This window comes from Mesoplodon bidens, assembly GCF_964165515.1.
Source record: "Mesoplodon bidens genome assembly, chromosome: 15".
Classification (NCBI taxonomy): Eukaryota; Metazoa; Chordata; class Mammalia; order Artiodactyla; family Ziphiidae; genus Mesoplodon; species Mesoplodon bidens.
In genome coordinates this window covers 65,757,984-65,770,967 of record NC_138171.1, presented here as the reverse complement: position 1 = coordinate 65,770,967, position 12,984 = coordinate 65,757,984, and the positions used below count along the sequence as shown (strand labels likewise).

General features: G+C 53.0%; 1 protein-coding gene across 5 annotated transcripts in view; it reads right to left on the bottom strand.

Moving 5' to 3' along the window:
* Positions 1 to 12,984, bottom strand: part of UNKL (unk like zinc finger) — a gene marked incomplete at its 5' end in the record, with an annotated part of 44,699 nt that overhangs the window by 14,255 nt on the left and 17,460 nt on the right. For all 5 annotated transcript variants that reach the window (XM_081257708.1, XM_081257704.1, XM_081257706.1 and 2 more), the window contains 3 exons: positions 4,323 to 4,385; positions 10,970 to 11,055; positions 11,604 to 11,688. In XM_081257708.1, the coding sequence (XP_081113834.1) occupies positions 4,323 to 4,385; positions 10,970 to 11,055; positions 11,604 to 11,688 (234 nt within the window). The remainder of the gene's footprint in view (positions 1 to 4,322; positions 4,386 to 10,969; positions 11,056 to 11,603; positions 11,689 to 12,984) is intronic.

Below are 12,984 nucleotides of genomic sequence, written 5' to 3'. Positions count from 1 at the left end.
CCACCTGCCCATCCACAACCCGGCTTTCCATCCCTCCAGCCGTGGGAGGTGTGACCACAGGCCTTCCTCCTCTCTCCCGCCACAGCCACTGCCCCGTCCCCGGGCGAGGCAGGAATGGCAGGAACCTACCCATGGCACTGCAGACACCCCATGTTAAACCCCACGCATGGAGCCTGGCTGGGAGCTGCCGTGACTTCACCCACCCAAAAAATTAATACTGCAGGAACACGTGCCCCCTTGAAGACATCAGGTGACACTTTGTCCTGAAAATCGATGACAACATCCTGGTTGGTCCTTTCCCTGAGGCCACCCACGGTGGTTACAGATGTACCAGGATGGGTGGAGAGTGGGGTCTCTGTCACCAGGGGAGCCAGACATGACACAGCAAAATGGGGGGGGCTGTGCCCCTCCTTACACCAGCTTTGTCTGCACAGTTTCTCTTTTTTCGTGGTAACACATAACATAGCATTGACCATCTTACCACTGTTAAGCGTACAATCCAGCAGTATTAAATACATTGACAGCTGTGCAGCCATCACTACCATCATCTCCAGAACTTTCTCATCTTCCCAGACTGAAACTCTGTCCTATTAAACACTAACTCCCCACCCTTCCTGAGCCCCTGACACCCACCCTTCCATTCTCTGTCTCTATGAATCTGACAGCTGCAGGGACCTCATATAAGCAGGATCATACGGGATCCCACTGTATGGGGTGGGGGGCATCCCACTGTATGGCTGCTCCTCGCAGCATGTAGAATCTTGGTTCCCCAACCAGGGATCAAACCCTCACCCCCGGAAGTGGAAGTGAGGAGTCTTAACCACTGGACCGCCAGGGAAGTCCCAGGATTTGTCCTTCGTATCTAGCTTATTTCACTGAGCATAATGTCTTTGCTACGGACTGAATGTCTGTGTCCCCCCAAAATCCGAATGTTCAAGCCCTAACCTCCAATGTGACTGTATCTAGAGATCGGGCCTTTAAGGTGACGGGTTAAATGAGGTCATAAGAGGGGGTTCTGATCCAATAGGTCTGGTGTCCTTATAAGAGGAAGGGACTCCAGGGATGCACAGGCACAGAGGAAAGGATATGCAGGCACACAGCAAGACGCCAGCCGTCTGCACCACACCTGCCTACACTTTGATCTTGGATGTCCAGCCTCCAGAACTGTGAGAAAATAAATTTCCGTTATGTTAGCCAGCCAGTCTAGTGTTTTGTTATGGCAGCCTGAGCTAACACAGTCTTCAGGGTTGATCCATGTTGTAGCATGTGATGGGATTTCCTTCCTTTTTATGGCTGAATAATATTCCACTGTATGGATGGAACACATTATGCTCATCCATTCATCCGCCAATGGGCACTTGGGTTGCTCACACCTTCTGGCTTCATGAATAACGCTGCTATGAAAATGGGTGTCCAAATACCTCTTCGAGACACTGCTTGCAATTCATTTGGGTAGATACCCAGAAATGGGATTGCTGGATCATAAGGTAATTCTATTTTTAATTTTTCAAGGAAACACCATACTGTTTTCCACAGCGGCTGCACCATTTTACATTCTTACCAGCGATGCAAAAAAGCTTCAGTTTCTCTACATCATTGCCAACACCTGTTACTCTTTGTTTTGCTTTTTTAATAGCAGCTGTCCCCTAATGGACATGAAGTGGTACCTCATGGAGGTTTTGGTTTGCATGTTCCTAGAGACCACTGGTATTGAGAATCTTTTCATGTGCTTGTGGGCTATTGGTGTATCTTCTTTGGAGAAATGTCTACTCAAGTCCTTTTCCCTTTTTAATCAGGTTGCTTGTTTTGTTGATGTCGAGTTGTAGGAGCTCTATGTTCTGAATATTAACCCCTTATCAGATAAATAATTTGCAGATATTTTTCCCATTCCATGAGCTGTCTTTTCACTCTGTTTGTTGACAGTGTCCTTTGATGCACGAAAGTTTTTAATTTCAATGAAGTCTCATTTATCTATCTTCTCTTCTGTTGCCTGTGCTTTTGGTGTCACATCCATGAAATTGTTGCCAATCCCAAAGTCAGGAAGCTTTCCCATCTGCCTGTTTCTTAGTAGCAGAGACACACTCGTGTGCTAGGGGAAGCTTGGGGTGACCTGGGGACTCATCACACTGACAACTTGGAAAGCCCGCCTGTTCGCTGAGAACTGAGTCCCCCAATTGCACTGCTCTCACGGGTGACACCACTGGCTGCCTCTCAGGGTGGGACAGAGCGAGTCCTGGAGGGCTGGGGTCTGCGCACCGTGGACACTGTCTCCATGGTCTCGGAGCCTGGACTCTGCAGCGATGGGCAGCCACAGCACGGAGCTGCTTTCCTCGGCAGGAACCACCGAGTGCCGCCCGGCAAGCAGGGGGTGTCTAAGGAAGGGGCCCCCTGGGAAGGAAGACGGACACTGGGGAGTGGGCCGGGCTAACCAGCGAACTGAACCACCTCAGTTTATCAAGGAAAACACCACACGCCCTGTGCTCCCCACTCTGACCCAATGATCGAAGCCCCAGAAACAAGAGCTGCTGCTGAGGCCCAGGGACATGGGTTCCTGCGGCCGCCTCAGAGGAGATGGGAGGTCCCAGGGACAGGTGGCCAGCATTCTCCTCCAGCCAGAGCGGACGGCGCCCACATGCAGGGAGCGGGTCCCTGGAGCAGCAGCTGAGCACCGTTCACCCGAGAGAGCCACCAGGCTGGCCTCACAGCCACGGCGTCCACTGGGCATTCCAGCTGACCCTTCAGAGCGGGAACCTCGGGGTTCCCAGGGGAAATGCTGTTAACCTGGCCTAGGGGCCCTCTGGCTTTCCAACCGGGCCTGGCTTTGGGACAGGATGGAGGGGGTCTCTGGGTGCAGGTGAGCGCTGGCTGGTGGATGAACTTGGCCAGTCTACTCACAGTGCCCAAAGGGGAGGGCAGCTCGCACACCGGGAACCTCCCAGCCCTCGTGGGCTCCCCTGCCGTGAGCCCCACTCCTTTCCAGGCCCTTCCTCCTCAGCCCTGAGACTGTGGCCACATACCCTGTTGGCTACACTACTGTTAACATTTCATGTTTCAGATTCTTAATGAACAACTTCTCGATTTCAATCTCTTTAAAAAAAAAAAGACAAGATAACTGGGTTGTATTTTTACTTTCAACCACCCTGCTGATTTCAAAAATGTGCTTCAGAATCTTCTAATGGAAAAAAAGTGCCTGAACATCTTGCTCTGAAAAATCCCCCAGGAGGTACCCTCAGGGCACTAAGAAAACCAGAAGAAAAGGAACTGCGAGGGCCTGTCCACTTGGGAATTTAAAATAAAGCTCAGAGCAGAGACAGGTGACAAGCGGCCAGAGAGAGTGAGTGTTCGCTGCGCATCCTGCCAAGCCCAGGCCTTCCAGAGTGTGTAAAGCTCCCTCTGCCTTTTTACAGTGATCGGAAAACAAGCATCCTTGTGTCCAGAGAAAAAAACCTGTTTCTCAAACAACTTGGTTTACCAAGCGTACAGGAAGCTATGTCGCACAGAACAGAGAGAAAGGGCCTGACTCAGGAGAAGCCTGGGGGCGGGGGGGCGGCGGGGGCACGGCGGGAAGCCCCCATGTAGCCTCCCTTGGAGGAGAAAGAATGCATTGATCACTAGTTCCTGATCACTAGTTCCCTCAGAGGTGAAAACTACTCCAGATTGTGACCCGAGAGAGGGAGACCAAGCCAGGCTCACCCTGGACGCTGCCATGGGCTCAACTGTGCCCCCAAAACTCAGAAGTTGGGGTCCTGACCCCCAGCACCTCTGAACGGGACCTGCTTAGAGTCAGGGTCTTTACCGAGGGAATCAAGTTAAGACGAGGTTGATGGGGGGGTCCTGATCAATAGCACTGATGTCCTGATGGAAAAGGGACCACTGGAGACAGACACAGACACAGACACAGAAGACGGCGCCTGCAGGCAGAGAATGGAGGTCCCCAGAAGGAACCAACCTTGCTGACACCCTCGTCTCCGACTTCGGGCTCCGGACGGAATCACTGCGTGTTGTTTAAGCCTCGGTCTGTGGAGCTTTGTCACGGCTGCCCCGGGGACACTCACACAGAAGGGCCACGAAGGGCACCTCTTATTTCCCCGTGGGGGAAACTCTAAGAGGTTTTGGTTCTGTTGTTTCCAAGGTACGGCACACTTTTTAAAACATTAAAACAAAGGACACATGGAACAGATGACTTTAAGAAGAACATGAGAATGTAGCTGCTTTACAAATGGATGTTAACCAGGTCACGGCGTAAGTCAGGGGTAAGTGACGGGCTACACAGGCAGCGGTCTAGTTGCAAAGAGAACGTGAAATCTCGCCTCGGGTAGTACCTGCTTACTGTCCTGCTCGCTGGCCTTCTGGCTGCCTTCAGCAGGTGAATCTCTCCGTTTTGCCTGCAACAGAAAAAGCACTGGCTGTTGGAAGAAAAAGCAGCTGATTAAAAACACACAGAGACCTAAGCTTTGCTCGGAAGGCAGAAAAGGCCGAGGACTAGGACTTCCCTGGTGGCGCAGTGGTTAAGAATCCGCCTGCCAATGCAGGGGACACGGGTTCGAGCCCTGATCCAGGAAGATCCCACATGCCGTGGAGCAACTAAACCTGTGTGCCACACTACTGAGCCTGCACTCTAGAAGCCTGTGCGCCTAGAGCCTGTGCTCCTCAACAAGAAAAGCCACCATAGTGTGAAGCCCATGCACTGCAACAAAGACCCAACATACCAAAAATAAACAAACAAACAAACAAATTAAAGGGGGGAAAAGAAAAAGAAAAGGCCAAGGACTGAAGTCCATGAAACAGAAAGGCTTTCAAATCTGCTGCTTCTGCATCAGTTTTCTTGGATTCCAGTTCCTACACCTGATGTGGATCTCTGCGCTCCTTGCTGGTCCGTGTGAAGGCAGGTGAGAGCCCCCTGAACCCACAATGGTGAACCCCAAACAGAGCCTCCCAGGCAGGGCTGCATCTCCAGAGCCGGGAAAGTCGTGGCAAGTCCAACACCTGAGACAGATGATTTCCTGGAAGGCTATTCTCTGCCCTCCCCCTTTCTGCCTGGAGACAGCCTATAAATTTCCCTTCATAAAGGTGATCCCTTCCCTCCCAAGAGGAAGGGAACAGCTTAACCACCTGAGAACGCTAATCACCCAAAGGACTGCAGGAGGCTGAGCCTCACAACAAACTCACTAAAATAACCCTCATCTTCCCTTATTTCCCCCATATCTTTACCTTCCCAAATTTAGTTCCCTGTAAGCAGAAACCCCTTTTGTCTTGTCACTTCTCCACAATTTATCGCTCTTTGTTAAAAGGGTAGATAAGCCCCCAGGTCTAGGCTCCAAATGAATAAGTAATAAACATTTTCTCCAGTTAATTTGCCTTTGGTCAGTTTAATTTGCGGGACCCCAGACACTAAACCTAAATGGATAGAGGGAACAGTTATGTTTTTGTTTTTAATTTATTTAATTAATTTATTTTTGGCTGTGTTGGGTCTTCGTTGCTGCGCACGGGCTTTTCTCTAGTTGCGGCGAGCAGGGGCTCCTCTTCGTTGCAGTGCGCGGGCTTCGCACTGCAGTGGCTTCCCTTGTTGCAGAGCACGGGCTCTAGGCACCCAGGCTTCAGGAGTTGTGGCTCGTGGGCTCTGGAGCACAGGCTCAGTAGTTGTGGTGCACAGGCTTAGTTGCTCCGTGGCATGTGGGATCTTCCTGGACCAGGGCTCGAACCCGTGTCCCCTGCATTGGCAGGCGGATTCTTAACCACTGTGCCACCAGGGAAGCCCAAGGGAACAGTTTTTTTCCTCTCCCTCACATGTAAAAATCCTGACTCCCATGAGCCAACTTCTGGGGAAACTGCACAAGGATGGCTTTGCCTGCAGAGCTCAGGAACTGTACTCTCAAACATAAGCATGAAAACTGCACCAAGGGACTTCCCTGGTGGTGCAGTGGTTAAGAATCTGTCTGCCAACGCAGGGGACATGGGTTCAATCCATGGTCCAGGAAGATCCCATATGCCACAGAGCAACTAAGCCCATGTGCCATGACTACTGAGCCTGCACTCTAGAGCCCGCGAGCCACAACTACTGAGCCCACGTGCCACAACCACTGAAGCCCATGCACCCTAGAGCCCACGTGATGCAACTACTGAAGCCCACATGCTCTAGGGCCTGCATGCCACAACTACCAAAGCCCATGTGCCTAGAGCCTGTGCTCCACAAGAGAAGCCACTGCAATGAGAAGCCCACTCACCACAATGAAAAGTAGCCCCCGCTTGCCACAACTAGAGGAAGCCCACACGCAGCAACGAAGACCCAACGCAGCCAAAAAACAAAAACAAAAACAAAAACAAAAACAAAAAACAAAACAAACTGCACCAAAACGTTCTTTAGATCTGAGTGTTATTCTGATTTTTGTGCCTAATCTTATGATAAGTGAACTTGAACTTGTGGCAGTGGCTCAGGTCATCCCTTCCTTCCTTGTTTGGTTTCTGGATTTGTAGAAGGACCCAGAAGACTCACAGAAGGCAGAGAAGAAGCCATGTCCACACAGGCCCTGACTGGGGCCCCTTCCTCCTGCCTGATGCCCGACACCCAGCTCAACTCTGAGCCTGTCCTGGTTTCTCTGGTTTCCTTGCATTCCTTTCACCCAGAAGTGACCCCCCCACCCCAATTTGGTTGTTGGCCTCCGAAGGCCCTGACCAGAGACCTAAGACCCTCGCTCAAAGGAGAAGCTACATTATGAAGAAACCAGGTTGCCCTGAAACAGCTCTGCTCGCCTTCAGGATAAAGTCCCAGAGCTCCTGTGTGGGGCCTTGTCCCCGTCCAGGGGCCCTCCTGACTCTTCCCTGGGCCTGCACCTGTGCTGGGCAGGGAGGGGAGCTCATGCTCTGCAATGTCAGCAACCCACCATCACACAGGAGCTTTCAGGTGTGCTGAGCAGGCACCTAGCTGTGTGTGAATGTTCTGGAACAGGGCAAGAGGGAGGCCAGTGAGAGCAGCTTGCCCCGGACAGAGCACAGAGTTCTTTCACTTAAGTTCAGTTATGCTGTCAAAGTTGACTGAGATTCAGGAAAATGGGGAAGGGAAGCTGTCCTCTATTCCTCACCCCGACTTTAAACAAAAACGGTTCGTTTGGGACAGCGAGACCCACGCTGAGGTCCGAGCTTCTCCAAACACCCCAATCGACGTATTCCCTTAGGGTCACAACCAAACCACATGCCCCTGAACCCATGCCCAGAGGCGGCCCGAGCTGACCCCAGCACCTCAGATCCCACATAATTCTTGGATGCTCAAAATCTATTTGAGCATGTGCTGAAAATGTCAGGCAGAAGGAAGAGCCAGTTCCCAGTTCCAGTGTCGTGGTCCTCCAGGGGAAGACTGGATGTTCCACATTGAAACACTTTGCTTGAATCTTTTTAACGGAAACTTTGTAATAGGGAAGAACAAATCTGACTCCATATTGGATTGTTTCTTTTGCTTTAACCTTTGTATTCTATTGCTTTTGCTACAAGTTAATCACTAAAAGAATGTTGCCTATAGCCTGAAATACACAGGAGAGCCCATTCTCAAAGTTCGGACCTTTATAGGTTTATCACTTTTCCATTCATATAGAGATAAAAAGTTGCAAAACAGAGCATAACATTTATCTTGTTGGAGGTTTATAGGAACGTGACCAGACCTATGTGGACAGCTTTGAGAACAAAGGATTCCAAGAAGTTTGCAACAACTAACCATACCCCCTCCCCTTTTAGTACAAAAGAAGCCTGAATTCTAACTGGGTTCTTTGGGACACTAGTCCACTGTCCTCCCGGTCTGCTGGCTTTCCGGATAAAGTTGCTATTCCTTGCCCCAACAATTCATCTTTCGACTTATTGGCCTGTCATGCGGTGAGCAGTACAACGGACTCGGTAACTTCTTGGAGGATTTTAACGTCTCCCTCAATTTCCAGTCCTGGCCTTAGGCCCACCTGAGTGAGTTCTGTCTCACATAAGGACGAGCAAAGGTGGTGGCCACACGAGGCGCTGCTGTTCATTCTGAAACGGTTACACTGACACACTCAAGTCCCACTTCAGGGTAACTGAGGACCTGTGAGGTGGGCGAATCCAGGTGCACCCTGCCTAAAGCAGCTGTGGGGCTGGGAGCCTGACCCGAGGAGCAGGGTGGGCATCACCCAGGAGAGCAGCCCAGCTCCCTGCCTCACCAAAGGAACTCAGCTGCGTCTGCAGCCAGACATGAGAGGCAGCACGCAGAAAGGTTCTGCTAAAGTCACGGCTGGTGAAGAGGAAACACTCCTCTGTGACACTCGCTACCCAGAGGCAGAACAGACCCCACAGGCTGAGGGCTGTTCCACGAGATACACCTGCACCTCAGACGCCAATCCAAGTCCCAAGTTGTCACCTGTGCGCCTGACCGACCAGCTGTAAACCAGGGTTTCCATGACCCCCTCCTTGGGTTCCATCTACAATGGAACCCAAGCCATTGTACTATAGCTCACAGAACTCCAGGAAACACGTACAAGAGCTCATAGAACTCAAGGAAACATGTAACTCTGTTTACTGGCTCATTATGCAATAGAGGATGTGATAAAGGACACAGATGCACAGCCAGGTGAAGAGGCACTCCGAGCAAGGTCCAGAGGGGTCCCAAGTGCAGTAGCTTCTGTCCCCGTGGAGCTGGGGTGTGCCACCCTCCTGCACATGGATGTGTTCCCCAACCTGGATGCTCTCCAAACCTCATACTTTAGAGACTTTTATGGAGGCTCATCATGTGGGCACGATCCATTATTGACTCAATCTCCAGCCCCCTCCCCCTCCCCAGAGGATGGGGGTAGGGCTGAAAGTTCCAGGCTTCTAATCACACCTGGTCTTTCTTGTGACCAGCCCCATCCAGGAGCCCACCAAGAGTCACCTCACTGGAACAAAAGAATTATGAGGGTCTTGGAGTCCTGTGTGAGCAACCGGCGGGGAGAAGAGACCAATATACATATTTTCTATTATTTCACAATGTGTTTCTGTTGAGAGATGCCAGCAGGTCACGTGATGTGGCCAGTTCTGGACACAGTGAGGAGAAGGTGCCGGCAGCAGGAGCTGACGCACAGCTACGTGGGCCCCACAGCCGGAAGCGAGCAGTGGGGAAGCCACTTCCCTCTCCCCGGTTGTAGAGGAGGGATTCAAACCCAAGACAGACTCCTCAAACCCAGGACCACATCTACAGGTGATGAGACTCCAGGCATCTCTCCCCCACCAGGGTGAAGTATGTGTGGTGAGGTTCATGGTTTGTCTGTTCACCCAGACTCTCTCTACACTGAAAAGGAAGCAGCAGGAACACCCACTGTGCACAAGGCTGGATTCGGGACTTGTGACAATCCTCACAAACAAATATACTCAAGATGGAGGGGGCAACCAGTAGAGAATGAGAACCTCGCCGCCCACCCCTCCCGCCCGCGCCAAGCACAATGCCCTCCCCTGCACGATCTTCCCGTTCAGACCTGGCAGGGCTGCCGGGCCCTCCCTGCGGGGCTGCTGCAACAGGAGACCTGAGAGGGACAAAACCAGGGCCCCCGCTCAGCCAAAGTCGCCCAACACACAGCTGGAGCCCAACACCATGCAGGAAGATGGTGTTGCCAGGCCTGCCCTGAGGCTGTCCACGTCCTGGGCCCGAAAGTCAGAGCCACCCCCAAACAGGATGCTTCATTACTTGTTTTAGTTTTTTTAAAAACTGAGGCAAAATTCACACAACATAAGAGTAATTTTTTAAAAGTGAAGGATTCAGTGGCATTTGGCACATTTATGATGTTGTGCGAACCCCACCTCTATCCAGTTCCACGACATTTCCATCCACAAAGGAACCCTCCCCGCTGAGCTCTAACTGCCACCCCTCCCCCAGCCCTGGCACCCACTATGTGTTCTAGCACGGTGACTTTTAAGTTGCAAAATAATTAACAGAAGACAAAGGATGCCCTGAGAGTCTGTCTGCAGGGGTGGGCACGCTGTTCTGGCACCGCCCAGCAGCCGGAAGCGCCTCTTGCAGGGTCCCAGCTTCCCCGTCCAAACAACCTGGTTGTTGCTTCTTCAGGTACAAGCCACACCGAGGATCCATCTACCCTGGCCCTCAGTGGGAGCCAAGCCAGTGGCCCTCTGACCACCACCTGAAACCATGACTGTCACACCCCCTGGGAGCCACCAAGAAGGTGAGGAGGGGACTAGCTTCTGCCTCTGCCAAGCGCTGGCTCTGCTACTGGAAGAGACTGGTGGTCCCGAATGCTCCTCCGTGCTGAAGCAGTGATGAACTGTGTGCCTGGCAGGGCTCCTCTAAGCAAACCCCACCTCAGCTGTCCTCACCTTTCCTGTCCTTCTCTTTTTTCAGAAAAGCACCAAGTGGAAAGAAAGACAGGGCAGGGAAACACCTGAGTTTTTTCCAGTTTCCTTCCTAGAACCAATCCCAGGCGGCCACCTCCTCAATGACACCAACACGACAGATAAAACCACGTGCGAGGAAGAGGATCATCCTCAGAGACGTAAGGCAGAGCCAAGGAGCCCACAACCATGCCCACGACCACGCCAGAGCGACTGACGGGACGCAGGATGGAGCCCCCCGTTGTCCCCTCCACCTGCATGGGCACAAGGGTCCTAACCCACCAGGCCCCCCATCTCTCACTGCACAAATCTGAGACGCCTGGGTCTGCCCTCGCACCTCGTTGGGGACCCACCTCTCCTGCCCTTCAGGGGTCCCCCTGGACTCCTGGGGAGTCCAGCCAGAGACCACGCCTCACACATGGCCAATATGTGCATGTCTGGCAAAAGGCAAGGCCGGGCAAGTACACCCGGGCCAGGACTCAGCCAGGATTCTTCTAGACTCTTCTATAAGGAGCCGCCAACCCTGCAGGTAGGCCGCCTCCAACCATGTCACCCAGAGATCACATCCATCCGTGTACCTAACACTGGATTCAAACCAAACAGCAGAGCGGGCACCCTCCTCGGGACGCCGTCCACTTACATGTCCGGGCTGCCCGCTGGGGGCCGCAGGGCCGCTGGTGGAGGTGAGGTCTCGGCAGCCCCAGTCGCTGGCCATTCCAAGACTCTCTGCCGAGAAAGTGGGTGGCGGGCTTTGAGTGGCTGCTGGCTGAGACTTTGGTTAAAGAAACCCCACAGATCAGGGAGGGCAAGCGTGCGCTAGTCTCTAACGGGTCGGCCAGAGCCGCTGTGAGCCGAGCTGACCGCATGGGACCCTGGCGTCTTCCAGAGCGAATTATGAACGACTCCAACAGCAGAAAGTAATGGAAAATTTCAACAGGAAAAGCCACCCTCCCCATTAAAATAAAAAATAGTAAAATCAGAATTTGCAATTGTGCTCATAAGAACAGGAACCCCAAATCAAAAAGCTTTAAGAGGAAGCTCTTGGGAACACTGGGGGAAGGGCCATGCCTGTGCATTTCCCGTCACTGATGTGGTTTCTGCCTTTGGGGACATTATGGGCTCACCTGGCCATCAAAATTACTACACTCACGGCCCTGGGGTGCCCAGAGGCAGGGCCATGCTGAGCCCCATGAAGCCCAGAGCCCCACCGACCCTCCCAGCTGCCCCCGACCGAGGCTGAGCCCTGCCTGCTCCGGGTGCACCAAGGTACTCACTCTCCACATGTGCAAAAGCACAGAAGGGGCCCCGAGGACAGTGCCCAGTCTGTCGCATGTCGTTGCACTTGGTAGACTTGTAGATCTAGGAAATGAAAATAAAACAGCAAATAGAGAGGCTGGACTGGAAACCTGTTCCTGTGGGAGGCCCAGAGCTGGCTGGGTCTGGTCTCCTCCTTCCAGCTGGAGGTCCAGAGCTGGTCATCACAAGGGGGTATCCTGAAAAAGAAGGATGTGGACACCGCACCCCCATCCCCACTCCTCCCAGCAGTCCCGGGACGCCCTGTCGGCGCAGGGCCAGTCAGCCTGGGAAACCGTGTGGGCCTGAGGCTACTCCTGCAGCACGTGTCCTTGAAATCACATATCAGGTCAGCTTGTCCACTTGGCACTTCCTGAAAGATGCACCTGGTTCAGTGCCTGGTATACAGCAGGTGCACAAGAAATGCCTGTTAAGTGACCACGTGCGTCCACTCCATGGCCAGACCCAAGGCTGCTTCACTTGGGTGTGGCCGCCCAGCAGCACAGCCTGCCCAGGAGGGACAGCAGCCTCTAGGTCCCAGACACCCTCATGGGCACTGCCACCCGCCCCCTTCCCTGCCCGAAACGCTGCTCGTTCCCCGTGGCTCTTTGACCATCCCCTGAGCACCTGCACTGAAATTTTAAGGGTCACCAACAAAAGCAATTTCAAAAGGTCTCCAATTCAGAACTACAAATATCAGGAGTCTAAGTGTTGTTTTATGCACACTTTGAAGCACTGAATCTCTAGACAGAAAAAACTTTTAAGAAACGAACCACCACAGCCTTCCAGACCAGGAGCCCACCCCTCCCTGGAGCCCAGGTGCCCCAGTGGGCACAGCTGGGCACTCCTTCACCGCAGAGCCTGCTCCCAGCCTGGCCCTGACCCTCCTGGTCCCAGTGCTCTGATGCTCTCCCATTGGTTCAGGGGCCTTGTGTGCTTGTTCATTTTTAACACAAATCCGAGTGTGCAGCAAAGGGTTAACTCCATGGCTTCCCTGTCCACACCCGCATGCCCCAAAGGAAGGACTGGCTTTGACGAAGGACTGGCTTTGACGGGCTCAGGGAGGTGACGTCTGAGCCCCTGGAATGTCCTGCCTGGGCAGGTCTCTGTTTACCTGGGGCCCTGGGCCATGCCACATAGTGACTTAAGGTGGGCCTGGGCCACGCAGCATTGGCTCAGCCTCTGCAGGGGCCAGAGACTGAGGTCAGCCATGTCTGCTGACCGACCCCCAGTAAAAACCCTAGATGCCAAGGCTTGGGTGACTTCCCAGCTGGCAGCACTGTGAGTATGGCCACAAATACGGCCACATGTGGTGGCTAGGAGAAGGACACACCGTCCACAGTGCGTGCCTGGCCTCCCCAG